Here is a 22,451-nt window from a genome sequence, read left to right as displayed (position 1 = left end):
TGTGGTGAAACAATGGTATTATTAATCTTGTTTCACGCCTTTCAGATGATAGAAAGGGTTTGCAAAGATTCGCTTTTGGAAATATATGGACCTCAGTCAATTTGGTACCTTATGTAATTGTCCTTAAATTTCTTGGAAAAAATATACTTATTAGGTACATTTTAAAACATTTGAATTAAATGCAAAATTCAATTTAGACACGTGAAGATTACGTTCACAATTATAATAAATGCCAATGATATGTCTTTTTAAATTATTTAATTGAACCAGTCCTCGATATCAAAGAACGACTGTCACATTAGATATTGACGGTAAGACATATATTCCTTAACGATTTACATGTGTTTTCAGACTTACGTATGATCAAACGCAGTACAATCTTACTTTACTTTCCGGTGTACCAAAAATCGAAGCAGACTGTAGCATTGCAGCTTTGAATCCTCAACAGCCGCCAACGGTCGGTATGCAAATTTCACTGAATGTTGTTTCCATGATACATACAATACACATTATAATACCTAAATTTATTCTCCCTTACTTTTAACTGAGTTTATGACCGACACATTCAGTTTGATGCTGTGTGCATATAACATACCGAGTGTTTGAGCTTGTTCCGCCGTGAACCATTTTTCACATGCATTCACGTCAAAACGGTTTGATTAAATTTATCTGTGAGTCTACGTATTTCGTATGAAAATCTCACCAACAATGGTGGAATATGTTTTAATTCGACTCGCGAGAAAAGGATTTTGACGGAGATTCAATCTGCAGCGAAAGCTCTGTTCGGTTCCAAATGTTACAAATACTTCAGCTTAGGTGATTCCGTCAGATATTGAAATGATTGGAATGGGCTCTGATAACCCCAGCTGTGTCTGAAAAAATCCTTGGTAAGTCGACAGTGTCAAATGTAATATTACCTGTGCTAAAGTCAGATAACTTTAAAATCACATCATAAATTCGTTTTAACAGTATGTGCTGGTATATGCTTTATTGAAAACTCGGTTAAAGCATTATAATCGATACAAAAAATCTAAAGTGGACACGTATACAAGATTTCGAAAATCTTCACAAATGTTGACCAGATGCCTGAATTCAAAGTAAACCACGGTATCAAACAATATAAATTGTTTTTCAATGGAAGAGGCAAAACCTAAATATATTATTAGTCTTGAACAACCGCCTATGACCCTCGGTCCCGATTGAGTGGAATCTTTATCAATTATCCTTTAATACCAATAATTTCACCAATAACATGTAACTGGGGATACACTGGTATGTGAAATTCATTGAATGCTGTTTTCCTGCACCGTTTATATACAGCCCACAAACATTTATATTCACTCCTCCCTCTTTAAATAAGTAAATGATCCTCACACATAGTGTGTTGTTGTTTGCGAGTATCATATAGAATGCTTCGAGCCGAGTTCAACGGGAGCCGTATCCTTTATACACATTCACGTCTACTCTGTTTGATTAAGTTCGTCTACGAATCCCCATATGTCGTATATAAACATCTCACCAAGCCACGTTAAGCCATTCAGTAGTGTTTGAATTCGACTCATGAAAGAAGGATTATGGTGTTACTGCGAGATTCAAGTATGCAGCGAAAACCCGTCAGTTTAGGAAGGTTATACATACTTCAGCTTCGATGACTCTGTCATATATTGGAATGACCGGCGGCCCTTACAACCCCACCTGAGTCCTAACAAATCGTGGGTAAGTCGATGGTGTATATTTTTACCTCGCAAAAGTAAGAAATTGCTTTGTTTACCTTCTGTCTTGAAGATCTGCTGTTGACCAGTCGGTGCAGCAGCCTGGGTACTGTGCATGTTGATCTCCGACCCCCGATGTGATAATTTATGGCAGTATTATGGATGTCAGTGGTAGTCAGAGTGCGAACAATTGCAACACTGTACTTAGAGTATTAATCAGAAATCAATAATTACCTAACTGTCAAGTAAAATAAATTTACCTGGCATGCTTAGGTGCTGTGTTGTGTTGGCGAAAATGGCAATTTATGTTGCGACACTTGAGGTGATTGTGGCTGTGGAAATAACAATTGAGAAGAATCATTATACAGTTGAAGAAACAGTCATTGCTGGGACTCTGTATATTTTAGTCTAACAACACGTCGAGAATAGGACGTTCACATCCAACGTCGGAGTTGAAGGGCGTCACTACCTGAAGAGAAATAGATGACCCCATCAGGTATTATAACTGTTGATCGATTGAAAATATTGTCGACAGTTTAGCGTGACGAGCCAGTACATTAATATGCTTGTGTGTAGCCACTATACGAGATGTTCAGAGAGATTAAACAACACAGCTATGTGTAGTGACTACATTGTAATGTTGTCAAAGTGAAAGGGCACCAGAGTTCAATCTGTGGATATTTTTGCAATCAACCGGAAGGTCGTACACAGCAGAAAGAATCCTTGGACCTCTCCATTGTTGCATGCACAGATAATTTCGTAACGGAAACCTCTGTCACAACATCTTTCGTTTTCATGTTGCCATAGTGACCATACATGGTTAAAAATGATTGTACCAGCCCTTTGACAGTAGAGTGTCCATAAAATAGGAATTATGTTTTGAACCCTGAAAAAAAGAGAAGTTATGACTTCTCTCTCAAGTTTATTGTGGCATTTTATGTCGGAACACTAATTCTCCTATTCACGACTCTTACTGAAGACAAACACAAGAACTTTGCCAGAATGCCGGATCGCAAAGATGTCGATGATTAGATGGAAATGTACGTGGCATGTAACGATTGTAAAAAAATACTTCGTTAATTTCATTTGAAATATTTACCCATACAGGTACAGTGTACAAACGCATGTTCAGTTAACGTAATCTGTCGTTATGGTACTTTTAAAAGCATATTTGAAAAAAACAAATATTCTCCCTTGGCACAAAGATAAAGAAGAAGTATGATAGCTAGAGGCTTTGGGAATAAAAATTAAGTTACTTGAAACAATAGATCGGACGACGAGTACATATGTTACATATTCAAGCTTCTTGTAGAAAGTCACTCGGGCAAAAGTAAAAGCGCCCTTACCCCCATTAGACTGTATTCTTACTCAATCTCCATACTATGTCACGATTAATTTAAGATCTAAATACATGCTTGTCTATCATTTAATTCCAATGTATATTAGCTGAACGCGGCATTAGTTCAGCGATCAATCTTCAAGTTTTAGTTCGGCATTGAAACACATCCACACAGTCAACAGGAAACAAACAACGCTCGTGATAAACGACAGTAAAATGGTGAGCAAATTGTATTTTTCGCTTCTGATTTACAATTATTCGAGTACAGTAGTACTATTTTATCGTTGCACTCTAAACAAATTATTTATGCAATGCATGTACATTTGAGTGGATGAGATCTTTTTGACTAAAATTTATAAATGACATGTGACTAACAATAACATTATATGCGATTTTTTTTATGCTGTAATAAAGGGAAAGCGCCTCCACACATCGACTATACTATTTTTCCGTTCTCTGTGTTCATGTTCGATTTTGTGTGTTTAGCTATTGGTGTAGATATAAGCCATGGCGACACGTAGCCGTAATCTGGCTGTCGAATGACAGTGTGATCTTTTGACGTTACGTTTCGAAACATGTGTGTGCTTCTTCCTCAGTCGTTTTTTTGATATCTTCTCTCCTTGGATTTTTGTTTCACTGTTTGTGGCTTAAACATTGTCGATGTTTTGTTCGTCCAGTAAGGGGGCTAGAATACTTATATTTGGGTCAGTTTCTTGTGTTTCATTTTCTTCGGTCTTTTCTGTAAGATAGTGTACTTGTGCATTTATGAGTGTGTCGTCAATGTTTGGATTTCTTTTGTATGCGATGATCGCTTTCATCTTGAATAAATTATTTAGTGTTTGGTCTTTTTCTATTTCTTCCCAGTTCTTTTGGAATGCTTTTTTGATGTCTTTTTTTATATGTGGACTATATGAGGTAGAAAATAGGTAGAAAATATCACTTTATTAGTGTTGTTGTAGTGCGTTTGTTTGTGATTTAAATGTGTTCTTCTTGTTGTGTAACCTGTTTCCTCATTGATGTTCAATATTTCTTGTTGTGGATATTCTCGTTGTAGTAATTTTTCATTAAATGTTTTGACTTTGTTGTTAAAGTCCTCTTCGTTGTTACATGTTCTTGTGTACCTTGATATTTCGCCTTTGATCAGGCCCTTGAAGGTTGATTTTTGATGAAATGATTTTCTGTGTAAGAACTGGAATGTATCTGTTGGTTTTTTGTGCGTTCTAGTGTCTAGTATGTTTTCATTGTAACACGATTGGAACTATTTTGGGAAAATTGGATGAGAGTAATTATTACGAAAATGTAACGAAATCGAAATTTTTACAGCTGAAATTTTACAAAATGATAGAATAGTGTATAATTTGAAATATTGTTCTCATCGAACAAAACAACGAAAACACAATGATTATTGCACACTTCTTTCATCGGATTCATTTTCATGAAAAAAGTATATTTTTGTGTAAATGTACTAAAGAAACGAGACAAAATGTTTAAAATTTCTCTAATTGACGACTTTTGAGTCAGGGCACTTTTGAAATATCCCTGACTTTTTCGTGAATTTAAGGCTTCATAAACATTAAATTAAGTCAGGGCACATTTTAAATGACCCTGACTGACTTAACTGTAAATCAATCGAAAAGTTTCATTTTGGTCGAGGAAAAGTGACAAACTGAGATTATTACTAGTGTTTCAGTAATGAAGAAACTCCAGACAAGCTCACATATTTTCATTCAAATATGAAAATTGTTGATATGTTTTGAACAATACTGCATAAGATACTATCATGCACTGATTCTTACTCATAACATTTCAACAGCTTTGTAAATTTTGAATAAAATTTTAAAGATGGTAAGCAAATATGGTGTAATATTACACAAATTTCTAAAATTCTTGAGAAATTGCGCCAATCCAATTATCCCAATTTAGTTCCAATCGTGTTTTGTTGACCTTTGTAAATGACTAGGTCAAGGTATGTTATTTCGTGTGAAGAACTTTCATATGAAATTTGAAAGTAGGATGCATTTTGTTAATCACTGCTATGAATTCGCGGAGTTCGTGCTCTGTTCCAATGAAGATGAGGAAAATATGAGACGACGTAGCTCAACGTACGACGTAGCTCGTCGCGCGAACGTACGCCATTGCAATATATATTGAATATTCGCCTGACAAGGACAAGTCCAGACAAAAAGTCCGGACAAAGACAAAAAGTCGGGACAAGTAACCACCTGTGAGACTTGCTTGGCAACAACATTTAATACTAGGATCGTGGAGACATGTTAATGTTAAATGTACGGACCTTTTATTGCATTTCACTATACAACAATATGTACACGTATACGAATTCTGTACATGTGTCAATTACGTTAAGTTTCGTATACTAGTAAAATGCATAAGTACAGTGTACATTTGGTGTGCAAAGATTTACATTACGTATACTCTTGATATGCATAGATATACACTACGCATATCAACGTATTGAAATGTTCCATATACAAAGATATACATTACGTATACTCTTGATATGCACAGTTAATATTGTGTTCCATATACATCAATATAAGTAAATATACTGAACGTAGATCAAACATTTTGTCCAGGGTTGGTTTACTTCATTGCTATGTTGTTCTACTTAACTATGGTGTCTGTGATAGGGTATTTTGAAATATTTTTGTTAAATATTTTCCTTGTCAAAATATTTGCATACACTCATTTTTTAAAACCTGTGCATTAAGTAAAGGATTCATGAACACGAAAATGTATCTTATTTTTAAAAAAAACAAACAAAATATAATACCGCTTACTTCAATCTTCAAATATAGAGCAGTAAGTTAGACAATAATCAGAAGATAGCTGCACATCTAAATTTGGATTCACAGTGCCATTTAAGAATACTGCTAGCGAAGTCAAGGTCACGGATCTTCCAATGTTTAGATAAACATTCACCTAATGTTTAGGTTGATGAAACAGTTTCGTAACAATATCTTTCAATTAAGGTAGTATGCAACTCGAAAGTGAAAGATAAATCTTTTGACTCAAAAAATCTTTCAAACACTCTCTTTCAAAATCAAGAATAAAATCGGAGAAGCAATCATTTCTATATCATTTAATGAATTTGATACACTTTGCATTGGTACCTCTTGGCTATTCGTCTTAACTACAAAATCAATAGCTGTTACAACAGAATGCCTATAGCTGCAGAGGAGCCCGCAGCAACTGAGATGGTGTTCTTGAATGGGTTCGATGTTTACGACTTTGGTGTATCTATTTCGATCTGTAAGGCAAAATTAGTAACGATCATTACAACGCCAAATCCATCCAGAATTATATCACAGTAAACATGTAAGCTCTTAGACTTACACCGAGGTATTTAAGGCATTTTAAATACGTTTTCGATAAGCTTACCTTAGCTCAACAAATAAACAACCAATACGGGTTAAACTACTTTCGCCGTACTTCTGGACCCAATGTGGAGACAGATAGGAATATCGCCCATCAAAAAGGTACATACCATGTACACACTTCACAACTTACCTCTTTTTCGATTTCTCGGCTTAGATTTGCATTGTTCACAACGGTTATAACCACTGTGCAATGAGTTTGATCTGTTGGGGACTTCTCAAAGGCACTGATGTCGAAGACGATGCGATACTCCAGGAAAGAACAAATTCCTAAAGTTTTAATGCAGGTACAGAATGTAGGTGAACAAACTTTATTCCATGGTTCCTGCGAAAAGATTATGTAAAAACAATTAATTTTAATAATATTCCAAAATGTTAAGAATTATACTGCTACACAATTAAATATATTCATGCCCTTAAGAATATGATTGCCCTTGGTTCTGGCCAAAGGGTCAGTATTTGGAAGTGTAATAATCGCAATCATACCAATCCCTAATCCAATAACACTAGGTCAGAATTTGTAAGACAATAGTTGTAAACATAGACACAAAACAGCACAGAACAGACAGTAAATAGACGGTACACAAACAAAGTCAAATTCATGAAAGAAAGATATATGGACCTCTGGCCAAAAGACCAAGAAGTGATGTCAGGTGTTTCGAAAATAGTAAGCGCATCCTGCCCCACATGTGGCACCCGCCATATATCAATCTATAAGTCAGATAGGTAGTGGTCACTAACTAAGGCCCAATGTCACCGATGCCATCAGTGATCATTTGTCGAAGAGAGATATTGTATTATCTACAAGCTTGCGATACCTGCCAAAAAAGCGTTTGAATGTAGAGACAAGTCTTGCTCTGGTGTAACCTTGATTTAACAGTTTGTAAGAGAGATGGCCATGTCTCTCTACAAAATCACCATATGAACTGCATGCTCTTGCATATCGAATAGGGTGGGAAATGTATACCCCATAAGCAGGTGAGAGTGGAATATTACTGATGAGGTGTGGAAAATTGATTATACTAAAGTTGAAATCATCTCTCTTGTCATATAGCCTAGTAGAAAGGTGACCATTAGAGTCAAATTCAAGTAAAATGTCCAGATATGAAGCAGAAGAGGCCGTTTATGTAGTTTCTTTAATCTCCAATTCTGGAGGATAAATCATAGCGAAATATTTACTGAATTCAGAGTTATTCTATGAAATAACATCGTCTATGTATCTAAATGTAAGGTTGAAAGTACGAGCTACAGAGACCTTTTTCTGCTTGATAAGGTTCTGGATAAATTCTGCCTCGTATTTTTCGTAGATGCGAATGTCTGTCTCTATGCATGTATCTCTCTCTCACTCTCCTTCTTCTATAAGTCATATTACACATTAATAATATAAAAGCATAAATATTTTCCTTTAAGTCAAAAACGTTTCTGCAATTTTGCTAACTTACAGAGGGGGATGTGTCATTCCTTGTTCCTTCTGAATACACTAAATTATGGTCTTTTCGGCCCAAAAGCTTCCACCGGACTTCCAAAATACCGCTTTCTTTGTCTTCTGCCCTTACCTTCAACCTAAATAGCAAACATCACAAAAACAGGGAAACATATTAAGTAAGATTGGTGCATATAGTGTACTCTTCTCCAACAATTCACATATTTTCCTGTATCTTCCTTAGATTGTGTACTTTCATGTTCATTATAAGTTTAAGAGTTCACATTCGTGGTTATGTCAAATATTGAATTAGCTTACGCTATGTGTTCATAAACAACACGATTTCTCTATATGACGTAATACAACACTGATCGAAATATATCAGTAATATGCAAGTCAATCTGTTGAGACAGTGTTAAACGTTGTGCATTCAACAAACAGTCATATTATTACGACTGTTGAGCACCAATCTTATTTCAGTTAAGGAAAGAGATGGTGTCGTTTTAATCTATGCTTGTTTTTTGCTGTTCTCCTTGATTCATTTTCACTTTGTCGCCAACTGCCTAAGGTGAAGAAGTCGCCATCTCAACATCTTTTTTAATCAGATTGGTTAAAAAGATACACATCCATTCAGAAAAAAAAACTTGTTATCTAGGATGATAGCACCATATTTACCCGGGATTTGACTGTTTTTGGACTGCATTCGTTTCGCATCTATGGATATACTCCATCTCATAGATGTCGGGCGGCGTTTTGTCAAAATAAAGGATGACACTGTCCTCTTTTGTATGATTCATGACGTCATACGCCCTCAGCCAAACCATCATGAATTCGCTCTTAGAGTCGGGTATGGGAATAGAAAACTCCGTCTTCATATTTAATGAAATTTAAAATAGGCATATTAATATTTAGCAACTTAATATAATTATATCATTTACCAAGCAAAAAAATAACACACGAGTCGGACGTCATCTAAAACATCAACAAATTTAAAACATAAGCATGGTAGTTGCAGGGACTTAAGCTCCGAAGACTATATTTTCCACCGTTTTTGGTCCTTTTTGATACTGTTCCTTTTTTGTTCATAAACCGTGTTGAAATTCCAACTGTGCAATTTGTAAACATAGCATTTATTTGTGTAATGTTCAATGTTTCAGCTGACAGCTGAATGTTTATCTTTACAATCATTCATCTTTAAACAATAACAGTGTGTTTCATATTCAATTCACTGAGCTGGCAATTATAATAAACTGTATTTTGTAAATAAGAATTTTTGGTTAAAAACGCTTTTATAATTATGCTTTACGAAATTTGGCTTCACCTCAACGTCTCTAATATCTGTCCAGTTTTGTAGTTCTGTCCAGTCCGAGAGCGCGTAGTATATCTGAAACCGCACGATACCATCGGCATTGTGTATGGCCTCTCTCGAACGTGAAGTTGGGGGCTGACCAGTAATTTCGTCATACACCCGTGGCAATTCCTTTAGTTCCGCTATTCCGTTTAACAGAAGTTCGTCCCGATGGAAAGGGTTACAGAAATGTCCATCCCAAGATAATAATGTCTACAAGGCAAAATATTTCGAGTTTAATACAGGAGATTCAAAACATTCCTGCTAAAGAACACATCAGGAAATCCGTCTCTAGAAGCGTTTCTGGGTTGATGTAGCGCCCTCAAGCGACGGTCCTCGACAATATAAATTGTGGCGTGAAACTTGTAGTTTTAAATACAATATGCATGCAAACAAAAAAACAACAACATGCGGACGTGATTTGAATCGAAGTCTCTTCATCAATGAAGCAGTGACAAATGAACGATGAACCATAAGTGGAAGTAGGGTAACTTATCTTAACCTTAACCTTAACCTTATCTTTAACCTGTGTTTGTACGCGAGTGTCAAATGCAGTTTGGTTACCTACAGCTGTTAAACGGGAAATTGCAGGACCGTGGGCACACAATAGGGGGATTGCTAATGACACAGCCATTTGCATACACTGGGCGGGAGTTTTTGAATTCTCATAGCATCTCTTCGACCTTACGATAAATTTGAATAATCATGATGGGCACTTTCGGGACATCTGCAAAGAGGGATCAAGTGGTCGTACAGGGAACACATTTTGAAACATAATGCGTTCTCCGACAAAAAACGGAACATTTTTTTCTTCCGACTCAAGAGTAGTCGCTATATATTCACAGACATCATATACAAGATTCAATAACAATGAACGCCTGAAACATAGAAAAATTATAGGATTCTGGGACCAAACACGGTACGTCCGATCAGTAGCGTGGCTTTTTTAAATTTGCATAGACTTACGATCACCCTGCTTTTACAGGGGAAGTTCCTTGTTAAAAGTATACACTTTGAAATGCATCCAATTAATTTTGTCTGGCTTCACCAGTTTCTCACCTTACTTTTGGAAGGATTGACCCAATACACACCCTTGTTATACACTTCCTCTTTCGCTTTGATCGACTTTGTGACGTCGATAGATATCGCACTGAAGTCATCAAACATGACAAAACGTCGAACTTTGGCAAAGTTTTTAGCTCTGTCATACACTGTCAGTATTATTGCATACACGCCTGTGTAAGAAAATAAGTTAGTATTGCCATATTGGAGTCGTCAAAAGACCAAATATGGTTTGACCGAGAAAACCTTAGGAACTGCGTATGGTTATTTGTAGATATCTGAATTTTCCATGCCACTGTAAAATTTCTTCGAATTTCAATATTTCTGCTCAAAATCTGAGGGAGCAAGTTATGAATGAAGATTTTTTACTCAAAATTGAGATAATTATCCAATACCTGTATACTGATAATAGAAACTAAAAATATACTTTATGCAAACACTTTCATAAATGCAGCCCTTGCTAACTATGATTCTTAAGTGACTCAGTACCTGGGTCTGGCAAATGAAGTGTGGTCTCAGTATTAGATGGGTGGATGTTACGTTTCGATACACGGGGAGCGCTCGATCTCATATCAAGTAGATCGTTCTCTGTCGTGTCATGGGTCAACTGGAACGCTTCGCAATCATAATGGTCAATGCCAGACGGTTCATCGATCCAATCTGTTGATAGCCATCGTATCGTGATGTCTGCCTAGATAACATTAAGCATGTATATATGCATCGTTTAGTATGACGGTATCACAAGGAGTTAGAAGTTATTTTGGTATCTAGAATTTGGTCGACTGATTTACAGCAAAATTTACAAGAATATATATTCACAATTTACAGCATCGTATATTGTAAAATGAGGTCTCGCATAAACTTCTTTTATGCCACAAGATCGATTAAAGCATATAACTTAGTTATGTTCACTTACTAGGAGTGCCTGTCAATACAGACATGGGAGGCTGACGTAAAACACATTTATCGAGGTGGCAACACATTGTCAACCGCCTGAATATTTCTCGCCCAAAATTATTCCCTGTCAGTAAAGACAAGGAGTTGTGGTGCAACCGATACAGTTGACACCATATTAAAGGTTGATAAACACTAGAATAAATTAAAGTACACAAAACATTAGATATGGTATTAAATTTTGGAAAGTTTGGTATTGACAGGCACTGTAAAAATGCCTGTGCTCATCAGAAGAATAAAAATTGCGGCGTGATTGAACGATTTCAAAAGACGTGAACAAACAGCTGCAGAAAACGACGAGCAAACTGAGGCAATACGCGCAAGGAAAATCATATATGGGTCAAGGATATCTTACAACGTCATTTTCTGTTGACAAAAATTGCCTGAAAAATGAAAATTTGCATATTTCTGCACAATTTGAACAAATCTGAAATAGATACATCCCTAGGGATCTCTGTACCAAATATCAAAGCCATCTACCTGCAGATTTGAAGTTCTTTAAAGATTTTAAGACCAAAAGTGACAAAAACTGCCTTAAAAACACAAATATGCAAATTTCACCACACTTTGGAAAAAATCTAACTGAAGTCACCCTAAGTAAACCGCATGTCAAATTTCAAGAATAAAAGGGCTACTGTATAAAGTTTTGAATAACGGAAACATTGCATTCACTGATGTATAAAATTCAAAATAAGCGTTGATCATGAGGCGTTTTCACAAAACAGGACGGTCAATGTTTAAACTTAGCTTTCCCCTTATGCTGTAAAATGAGTCGGGCTAGGGAAGTAGTTTAGAAATTTAAGTATTTGAAGCATGACCGTGAAGTGCAGGCTACTAAAAGGAGAGATTGACGAGACGATCATTGCGATAAGGCACGCCCTCTATCGGTACCACATCATTCGGTAGATTACACCGCTGTCGGCCGACTACATGTCAAAATGGCGACGCTGCAAAATATGGAAGCCAGACAACAACCTAAGAGTTCAGGTATTTCTTGCTGACCTTGCTGACCTTTTTTGACCTTTGTTCCCGTTTTAATCAATAAAGGGAACTAAGCTTCGGGGTGAAAAGGTCATGTACTCACCTTAGTTGTGTAGGAATCACCAATATTCATGATATTAGCGCTGCAGTCAGTGACGTTTCCGCAAACTGTGTGTAATGGAGGCAAGAAGTCAAAAACAATGACCGGTGTCTTCTCTTCGCTGATTCCGTTGTAAAACGTCGGATCATCTATGGTCGTTGAATTTTCTGCATCGAAATTGTTCAGTTTGATGAAGCCACCGTTCCTTGCACTTAACTTCACAGACAACCTAAAATAGAATAATCGAAAAGTCCTAGATTTGCATATGTCACGAATCATTGTCTTCCTAAAATATTGCAGACGCTGACTTAAATGTTTTTCCATATCTTGTCAAATAAGTCCGATATTTAATAAATCATCAGTTGTTCGGTTTATAAATCCCTCTGTTTAGCAGGCCATACACACAAAACAACCCCCTTATAAAGGAGCGAGGAGTGTTTTAACAAGTCTATACTGTGGAAGTTGTATTTGAAAGTAACCTGGTATTATGCTCAACGTCCGTATGGAGGTCAATCACGTGACTACACGATCTCTCAGCGAGGTCATCAGCCGTTATGTTAATGATACCGGTCCCATCTGCAAGGCATGAACTGGTTCCCTTGACAAGAGAAACATTATCTAGAAAGAAAAGCGACAGAAATTGTCGAGAAAATAACAATACTTAATATTTGTTTATCTTGTTTTCTTAAGATATAATCAAAACGGCAGATCATGGTTTTAAGTGTTTTTTTTCTGAATTTCCCAAGCTATTTTCTATCACGATGAGAATTGTCCTTTTGATATAACTTCACGATCTTACATCCTCTTGTTTACGTTAGGGTTAATTGACTCAGTGCTGCTAAAAGTTGATACATTCACTTAATTCTTAAGGAGATTACAATTTCGGTTTCGGGACCCGAAGTTATTTCTTAACGCGATAAACAATTTGGGTTTCGAGGCCCGAAGGAATTTCATAACGCCATACAGAGCAGCAGATTATTACTTTTATACATCGAAATTACAGACTGTTGAACAGATTCCGATTGTGGGAGCCGTTAAGGGACGACGACAAGTACCTCATGTTCCAGGGCGACAGTGAAAGTAACAACTTCCATGTAAATATAGAAGAAGCTACCTTTTCTACACCAATATTACATTTTCGTTGCATCACTTTCGCTTTAGATTACGGCTGCGGCTAACTTAGACTGCAATGTTATCCACCCCGCAGTGCAATGGATACCATTAGCAATTTTTTACAGCGTCGCATGTTATCAAATCCAATGACCTATTGCATTTGAAATATGGTCAGTAAGAGCTACAGTGGGTCGACTTGGCAATAAACAGTTGTAGCTGTTGCGTTGTTTTCAGTTTCTTTCGCTTTGCGCTCTCTCTCTCTCTCTCTCTCTCTCTCTCTCTCTCTCTCTCTCTCTCTCTCTCACCACCATCGCTTATCTCCTGTTAAACGTTTCCGGTACGCCAACTAAATAATTGTGTACTCCTTTTCTTTTTTATACTTTTGCTTTTTCCACACACGGCACTATGTTACCCTTGACTATACTCACTATCTCTCCATTCATGACATTACTTAGGGCCTATAATGTGTGAAATGCAGCCACGAATTAGTAATAGAAGTGTTTGTGTTGCCAGGTTTGATTATAATTTATAAAGCGGAACAACATGTGTTTGTCGTAATTAAAGAACCACAGTTCACCGGTCAAAGGTCGATTATTAGGCTATGTCGTGAGAGCTCTGGACCATGTCGTATTTTATTATCAAAACTAGTACATAAATCATTCTTCGTGTTTTGTCCTTCAGGTTACTTTCTTCCTTTGCTTGCCCAGATTTCGAACATATCACGTGTTATAATCGATGTTACATCAATAAAGGTTAGTTACATTTATGTGTACAACTAATTTCAAAAGATTGACAAATCAACACGCGTGCCTATGCCGAGCCATTGTACGGTTTAGAGTGTTCGCGTTGACTTTTTCTCCTCGCGTACGGCATACGCATTAGTCTGCTAAAATTGCGTAATGGCTGTATTTGAGTGCGTAATTTCACTTCCGCACTCGATTGATGAAAAAACTGACTGCAAAATACAATGTGCCGTTGAATAAACCTACACTACATATTCGGATTGAACGATGTAACATTATTTAATGAAAACAGTTTAACGAACAACTTGAACAATGTTGAAACGTAACAGCGAAGGGTATACATGCAACCGTCACAACAAATCTGGCAACCCAAAAGTTAGAGTTATGGCAGCTTATCCAGACGGTTTCTGGAAGTTTCGGCACCAAGTTGTTTCGGCCCAAGACGTTTCGACCTTCCAATTTCAAGCCCCAAGTCCGAGTCGTTTCGGCACCGCAACCCAAGACGTTTCGACACCGTTGAAGGCTACCTGTGGGAACTAGTGCTGGAGCGTAATGTTACAAATCAAAGTACTAAAAAGTATAGTGTCAACTAACATTCACGTACATGCTTAATCTTTGTGAGAACATGGGAAGATACCGTAAGAAAAAACTTCATATCATTTTCAAATCTGTGACACAAGTTATCGATATCGATAGCCGCCGACACAGAAAAAGTTTGAAAGCGGTGAGGAAACAGCAAGGCAAAATTCACACAAAATGCACATAAAGTACTGGTCAGAACGCAAAGGTCACGCTTACGAATATGACGGATCAGTCAAATACTAAATAGTTTGAAAAAAAAAATAGAAACACAGATGCCGAAACGTCTTTGGTTGCGGTGCCAAAGTGACTTGGGACCGGAAATTGAGAGGCCGAAACGACTTGGCCGAAACGACTTGGTGCCTGAACGACCAGTTGCAGTACCATCCAGACACTTCTGCAGTGTTCAAAATTTATCGGGATTCCGACGAGCTTTACCAATGAATCATTTTTTTCACGGACTCGTAGAGCAAAGTTGAAAGAAATTAAAACGAATTGTCTGCTTCGACGCCATGCTGCATGTGTGCCTGATCAAAATTTAGGAACAGCGAGACGCGATGATTGTGCTCGGTTGGCATTTATATAATTTGTCGCAACATTTCTGTCAATCACTCACTTTCAGAAACTATCGCCCGCCTGAACGTAATTCATAGGCACAGCTGACATGATAACGTGCCTAACGTGATAACGTGTGGACTACGATGCCGATTTTTCAGACAAGCCCAGAGAATTCGAAACTTTCGACACAAAATGAGTGATTGACAGAAATGTGTTGCAACAAATTTCGTCTGGTTGTCGCCTAAGCTCAGTCATGGGGAGTGCTTTCGGTGTTATCCTTTGCGTATAAAAACGCATAACGATGAAAAAAATGCGTAGAGAGTCAATTTCAATGCGTAAATACGCACGATTTTTGCGTAAACGCGAACTCTGGTTTAGAATAAAGCCTCTGCTGACGCTTGCACGCAAGATTTGCTCGTCGTACTTAAGAGTGGCTGACTTAGAGCTGGTAACATGCAGCAGATGTGTACCGATGATTTAGATGATTTCATCAAAAGAAGAAAGACTTAGTGTCAGATTTTGAGCGATGGTAGCATTAAAAGAAAAGAAGCACAATCGTTTCCCTGATATACGTTTTAAAAATAATGTATTTGCCTTGAACACACAACGGGTTGTGTATATACAGTATGATTCATTGTGGCCCAAACAAGGCACTATAGGGTACACTGCAAGAAAACTACAGGCAAATTTCAGTACCTGCACCCTGTAACTGGGTCTGACCTCTGTTACAGGACCTGTAAAATTGGCCAGATATCAGGGATGTATGGGCATGTCTATATCAGGCCTGGTACAACAGGAATTTTAGCTTATACAGCGTTGTAATTTCTGAGTGTATCCAGTGCTATGACCACATGACTGAATTACTAGTGTACAAACAGTGGTGTGTCAGTGTTGAATTAACAGGGCCTGTTACAGAATCTGAAAAATTGTCAGATTTCAGGGGTGTATATTTCCAGAAAAATGGGCTAAGTTTGATGACAGAAATGAATACAGGCATAATTGTGTGCACAGGAAAAAATATTGACTCTGTTACTAGTCTGTATTCATATTGCTGTGTACAGTCCTGTAAATACAGTGCTGAGACAGGTAGAAATTTCAGACGCTGTCAGAGGTCCGTGTCCACAACACTGTACACAGTCCTGTCCCCACAGCCTTGGATACAGACCTGCACATCAGCCCCTGTCACAGCAATGGGACATCAGGGCTGTATCAGGGTCTGTACAGAACCTGACACAGACCTGTATACCAAAGGGTTTTAACACTTTCTGTACAGAGCCTGTCACAGGGGAAACATTTCAGTCTGTAGGTGACCGTTTGCCTGACGTAAGAAGGGTACATAAGGCTGTAATGCTTTTATTACATACCTCGCTTGACTTCAATTCAATTCAAATCAACAAGTTCCAATTGAGTCCAATAGGGCTCGCGCCCTTTAATGTAAAAGGTTGTAATAAACAATATTGACTACATACATTCTTTTCTGTACTAAAATTCAGTTGTCAACACGGGCATTGGATGTAACACAGACACAGACAGACACACGGAGACACGGAGACACAGACACACTCGCACACTGTGCTTGGTTGCATTTGCGTACTGAACTCTCTCCATTTCAACGTGATTTAAGGAGGAACAAGACACTGTATTTTTCAAAACAAAACAAAAATATTTTAGACTGCATCACAAAAGATTTTAATGCACAAACTCAAGTACATAATTCATCAAATATGAAAAGAACCAGTGGCTTCAAATTTGAAATCAAATTAGACCTAACAGTGTTTGAACTACGAAGGTATCACACCAAATGAGAGATGTCTACTGTCCGTGTATAAAAGCCATCGTTTTCAGCAAATAAACTTCAATTCTATATCAGGTGTAGCTGAATACGATGTGAAAAGAAACACTGAGTATCGCCTTACCGTGCGTAAGATTCCATATAAGAGCGGCCGACACGATACCGAAGCCTATGTCGTTGACATAGTATGGTTTGACGATTGAGTCAAGTGATGGCTTATATCTTGAAGTCCAATCGACATGAAACGAGCTGGCATTAAGTCGACAATATTCAACATTGTTGTCACCACAGCCAAAATCACAGGTGTCGTCACTTCCGGTGGCCGTGATTTTGCCGCTGCATTTCCCTATGTTTGGTTTCTCCGTTACTTGTTAGGATATAACAGCAGTAAAAGAGGGCATTAATGATATCAAGGTTTCAATTTCTAGTCCAGTTCTATGCAAATGCTATGATATCTCTATTTTAACCAACAAAGACCTTGTTCAGAACTGTAGCATATTTTCAATTGTGCATATGACAAAATCAACAGGTTATTTATGGAACTTGCTATTTCAGTATATTGCATTAATACATTGACTTGTAATTTCCTTATCAAGGCATAGTTTATACATTCCTGTACACAAACAACACCGACAGCGTTTTCTGTTGACTAGGTAGTTCGTGCCTCGTAAAGTTTGCTCAAAATTTCCTCAACGAAACTTTAGATTATTCTCTTCTAAAGTTAAAAATAAAGTTCGGGGATCACCGTTCAAATGTTTGTACAATGAAAACAATCACCAAATATTTCCCGAGAGTTAAAATGGCCGCCATGCCCATGATAGCTGTTTGAGATCACAAAAATAAGCCGGTAAAAACTTTAGTTACTACATGAGCTTCGAAATAAGCCTCTACATGTGGTAGACCAAAATGGCATTGTACACATTTGAAAGTCCAAACATTTGACCCAACGTACAATTCACCTTTAACTGTCAACTTGTGTCAATATGTGTGCACTATTATTAATCAGATATTTGATACCTACTTGACAGACAGTTATCTCCACTGAAACCGTCTACGCACGAGCAATTAGATGGGTGTCCTGGACAAGAGCCAGGGTAGCAAAATTTGCTGTCCGGTCTCCACGAGCAGCGTTCTGAGGACAGAATGAAGATATCAACATTCATTCACTTACTATCTGCAGAAATAAGATAAGTCCTTCTTTATTAATATTTTTAGTAGTTTTTTCCAAAGTGATATTAGCCTATTGGGCTTGGAGGTTCCACTATCCACATTGCTATTTCTGTTCAAGTTGAAAACAATATGTAAATTTTGACCTAATTTCACTATAAACTAACTAACTAACTAACTACGTAAGATGCTGTTACAGAGATATTTTATCTCAGACAAAGGTTAATGAACCTAGCGGTCATCGACACCAGTAAAATGGTTAATTAAAACAACAAGATCTCAATTATAAGTCGATATGCATACAAATCATATTTTAGACAAACGTACAATAACGCTAATTCCATTTTACGAGGGAGTTTACGCAAGTCAGGACGAAAACAAGAACATGTGTCACAGTGAGGTTTGAATATTAATTGTGACACTGACGTTTATGATTGGATGTATCATTTTATCTTTAATTCATGTCTATCGTATTATCCAAGCCACGCCTAAAGATAACGTTTAAAATCCCATTCTAAAACAATACAAGTAAGATTAGATTGGAATAGAGAGAGAGTTGCTCTGAGAGATTGGAACATTGAGAGGGGAACACAGCGAACCCAAGACATTTAGACAATGGGAGAAGCGTATCTTTGGCGATGGCAACTGTCAAGCTTGTCTACAGGGAATAAAGTCTATGTAGAACCAATGAACTCTGAACGTCTCGTGTAGTCAATACACTGAAGATCCCCAGGGTACCTCTCAGCAGCCAAGGCGAGTTCAACATATAAACTCCCCATGAAAGAACGAATAGTAAAAGGGTGAACGAACTTTACTGTTACTTTGAAAAAAAAGCGTATAGTAACATGCAACATGATTTACGTCAGTCAAACATATTTTCATTAGTTCCCTTTAAAACGTTTTGGAAAATTTTCCACGATATAGACAATAATAGAAAAGGGTATAAAAAGAACAACAGTATTATTATCCATTAACTTAATTGTTAATTTTCTCACGACAATCTCCTAAGATGTCATGGTTGATGGCAGCACTTTACTTTAACTTCAAGACAAAATCAAATCCAATTACAGACAAGCAGAACACAGACAACAAACATTAGGAATCATCCTATTACTCACGTTCACACTTTCTGTTCTCGATTCCTTGATCTTCCACAAGGACGTAGGCTTTCTTCTGTCCACCTCTGTCATATTCACATTTCAAACAGTGTTGGTCTTCATTTGATGTACAGCGTATATCGATGCAGTGGTCTATAGTTGTGCAACCTTTAAGAGAAAGTGAATGATTATGTCAGTTGGCGAAGGTAATTATGTCGACAACAAAGACGATGATGATGATGATGATGATGATGGAAGAAAAAATGCTCATCATGATAAAAATATTTTGGTATCATCGTCATCGTCATCAACATTGCATTCAAACATTCATTATAATCACTCCTATTGCCAAAAAAAAAAATGAATAAATAAAAAGCGATACATCTCACAAAATTATATAGCAATGTCATCGTAGTAATGTTGGAATGTAATATTTGTGAGCATTGTCGCCTGAAGATTATTTGTGTCTCAATAAGGTGTTACCTATCTTTCACTGCGTAAGCTCACGTAAAGAGCGCTATTGTTTCTTAACCAGCCTTTGCATAAAGTTCTGTTTCGCCATTTTGCAATAAGGCAACGTTTACCTGATGAAAACGCGCTCACGCCGGTCACTTATAAGCAAAAATACCATGGCTGATATTATTTTACTGGTGTGAAATTTCGATATCAATCAACCAAAAACTTGGAGCAGAACTACCTCAACATAGGAAAGACTTTGTTCCCATCCTTACCGTGGCATAGGTAGCTAGAACAGTATCCGGTACAATTGCCTATGTAGTAAGTGGTGTAGTATTGTAGTTTGTAGCTTTTCTGATATTTGTATCCCATTCTGAAAAGAGTGAAGATAAAATGATAAAATGGGGCCAGAATGATTTCTTCAAGGTTCATAGGTTATTCCTGAACAGATGTCCAAACGATGCACATTCATGCGGAGGTAAAATATACAAATAAAGTGCATGTGTTAAGACGTTTAACGACCATATTCACACTGAGCCAGTCTGTAGACATTAGACGCCTTTATGGCGTGAGTTTATGCATATGCAATTGTCTACACCAGGCATAAAACGAGAGAGAGAGAGAGAGAGAGAGAGAGAGAGAGAGAGAGAGAGAGAGAGAGAGAGAGAGAGAGAGAGAGAGAGATGTGTGTGGAAGTAACTATAATTGTCATTTGTCATAGGTGAAGTACTGGTTAGCATCGTGTAGACACGGACACACAGATACACACACACATAGATACGCACACACATTCACGCTACATGTGTCCTCTGTAGCGATCATATTCATAATAACACAAATTACTTCAAGTACAATGTAATAATATCTGTTACTTAAGTTTCATGCATCCTGCAATCTTCAGATAGAACTACAAAATGTAAAGTAATAGGGAGAACTCAAATAATCGGGGATCATATGTCATTATTTTAGAAACGTCTTTCAATAGACATTATTTAAATTGGCTTTCTTGACTCACCTGTATTTAGTACATCGAGAGAGCCAGAGAAACCCACAGCTTACGTAGTACCAGCTTCGAGTTGACACTGTATGCAAATAGCTAACACTTCTATGTTGCTGTGAGCTTAGCTGACAGGTATTCGGCCTAAAGTTTTTCAGGGACGAGATACAGAACTTTCATTTATGATTAGCGTTGAGAAAACTCCATCTGTGCGTATGCCAAAAAACAAACTCAAAATTCACTAGTATATGTATGCGGACTCAATTGCAATATCTTTTGGTATATTTCTTTTGGGGCTCATTTTGAATTTCACGGAGTAACTAAAGCTTCCATCGGCTAACACGTGTGAAAATCGTAAATTCAGTTTTTATCCGTAGAATAAACATATTGATTGCGTCCATTTTGAATTTCTGAAGTCGGTCAATGTTGAGTAATATTATTCTCTATTACCAAATTTTGCACGGTGATCTGTGATTTTTCTTCTTGATTTCGAAATTGAATGATCTCTAGTTTGGGAAACGTTTGAGCAAACCTTACGTCTCAATTGCCGTAAATACGATTAACAGCATCTTTTGTAGAATTTTATTCTCCAAATCTTTAAAGATTTTAGTGATTTTTGTCGCAAACACGGCGTATCAATTTGATTTACTTACAGTCATAAGTTAGAAAGTTTCGTATGCTTACCAACACTTGGCGATCGCAAAGAAAACCATAAACAAACAAACAGTGCTGAAGTGTAACTTCTGCATGGCTGAGTTCAGATAAAGCAAATGACAAATATCTAAGAAAACAAAGAAAGATAATTATGCCACATATCACAATATACAATCATGCCACACATGTGTGTACGTTTATATATGTGCTTTCAATGACAAAAATGTACCGTATGTTCAATCAGAGATTTTTCTGAGGTGAATTCTATGAAAATAGAGTTCAAAGGGGCATACAAATATAACGTGGCATGTTTTTTTGAACACCGCATTTGACATAAGCTAGAGCCATTTCTAAGGTATTATTAATCTCTGAAAGAGATATTATCACTGCAACATGTCTATAATGTTCGAAAGATGCAATGAACTCATAGTATTATCGTTCATTTCTAAACATATAAATAATGTTGGGTCTTGAATCATACGCATACTCGACCATTATGGATATGTTACGACGCTGTTTTTGCAAAGCTGACATACCATGATTGTTGAGCAACTACCCGAATGTGCTACTCTACGTCATATCATAACAGTAGCTGCTAACGTCTAAACAATCTCAAGCTTCGAGTCAATTAGAGGCAACTGGGTAATTATTAGATAAAATGAATCAAAATGTTTACCTGCCGTTTCAAAGATCTACTCCTCGGCGCAGCAGCCTAGGTACTGCGCATGTTGATCTCCGACCCCGTGCGTCAGAGTATTAATAAACATTGTTATTTTGTCAAAGTGAAAGGACACAAGAGTTTGGTCTGCGGATATTTTTGCCATCAACTGGAAAGTTGTACTCAAGGGTGAGAAAATTAAGACCTATCAAGTGTTGTTTGCACACATAATTTCCTGACGGACACCTCTGCGACAACATCTTTCACTTTCATGTTGCCATGGTGACCATACATGGTTAAATATTGATTATACCAGTCCGAAT

At 37.2% G+C, this 22,451-nt stretch overlaps 1 protein-coding gene across 1 annotated transcript; it reads right to left on the bottom strand.

The window, feature by feature from the left end:
• Positions 1–6,136: 6,136 nt before the first annotated feature.
• Positions 6,137–22,219, bottom strand: LOC139152500 (uncharacterized). Its single transcript, XM_070725663.1, has 16 exons — positions 22,147–22,219; positions 21,501–21,597; positions 20,835–20,960; positions 20,095–20,192; positions 19,385–19,531; positions 18,121–18,231; positions 17,224–17,466; positions 12,794–12,932; positions 12,318–12,543; positions 10,769–10,970; positions 10,277–10,452; positions 9,191–9,430; positions 8,545–8,738; positions 7,889–8,009; positions 6,580–6,771; positions 6,137–6,319 (listed from the first exon to the last, which is right to left on the bottom strand). The coding sequence occupies exons 2-16, from the start codon at positions 21,563–21,565 to the stop codon at positions 6,293–6,295; spliced, it is 2,307 nt and encodes a 768-aa protein (XP_070581764.1). The 5' UTR covers positions 21,566–21,597; positions 22,147–22,219; the 3' UTR covers positions 6,137–6,292.
• Between the last annotated feature and the right edge of the window lie 232 nt (positions 22,220–22,451).

This window comes from Ptychodera flava, chromosome 2, assembly GCF_041260155.1.
Source record: "Ptychodera flava strain L36383 chromosome 2, AS_Pfla_20210202, whole genome shotgun sequence".
Lineage (NCBI taxonomy): Eukaryota > Metazoa > Hemichordata > Enteropneusta > Ptychoderidae > Ptychodera > Ptychodera flava.
Note: the sequence above shows the minus strand (reverse complement) of the source record. Positions and strands in the feature narration are given on the sequence as shown.

Bases quoted from the DNA above. Each gene is read 5' to 3' on its own strand.
- LOC139152500 (XM_070725663.1), bottom strand. From the start codon at position 21,565: ATGCAGAAGTTACACTTCAGCACTGTTTGTTTGTTTATGGTTTTCTTT. The intron at 12,933-17,223 runs GTAAGGCGATAC...TTTTCTTTCTAG, and splicing joins TATATGGAATCTTACGCACG to ATAATGTTTCTCTTGTCAAG. The intron at 9,431-10,276 runs GTGAGAAACTGG...TTTGCCTTGTAG, and splicing joins TCAATCCTTCCAAAAGTAAG to ACATTATTATCTTGGGATGG.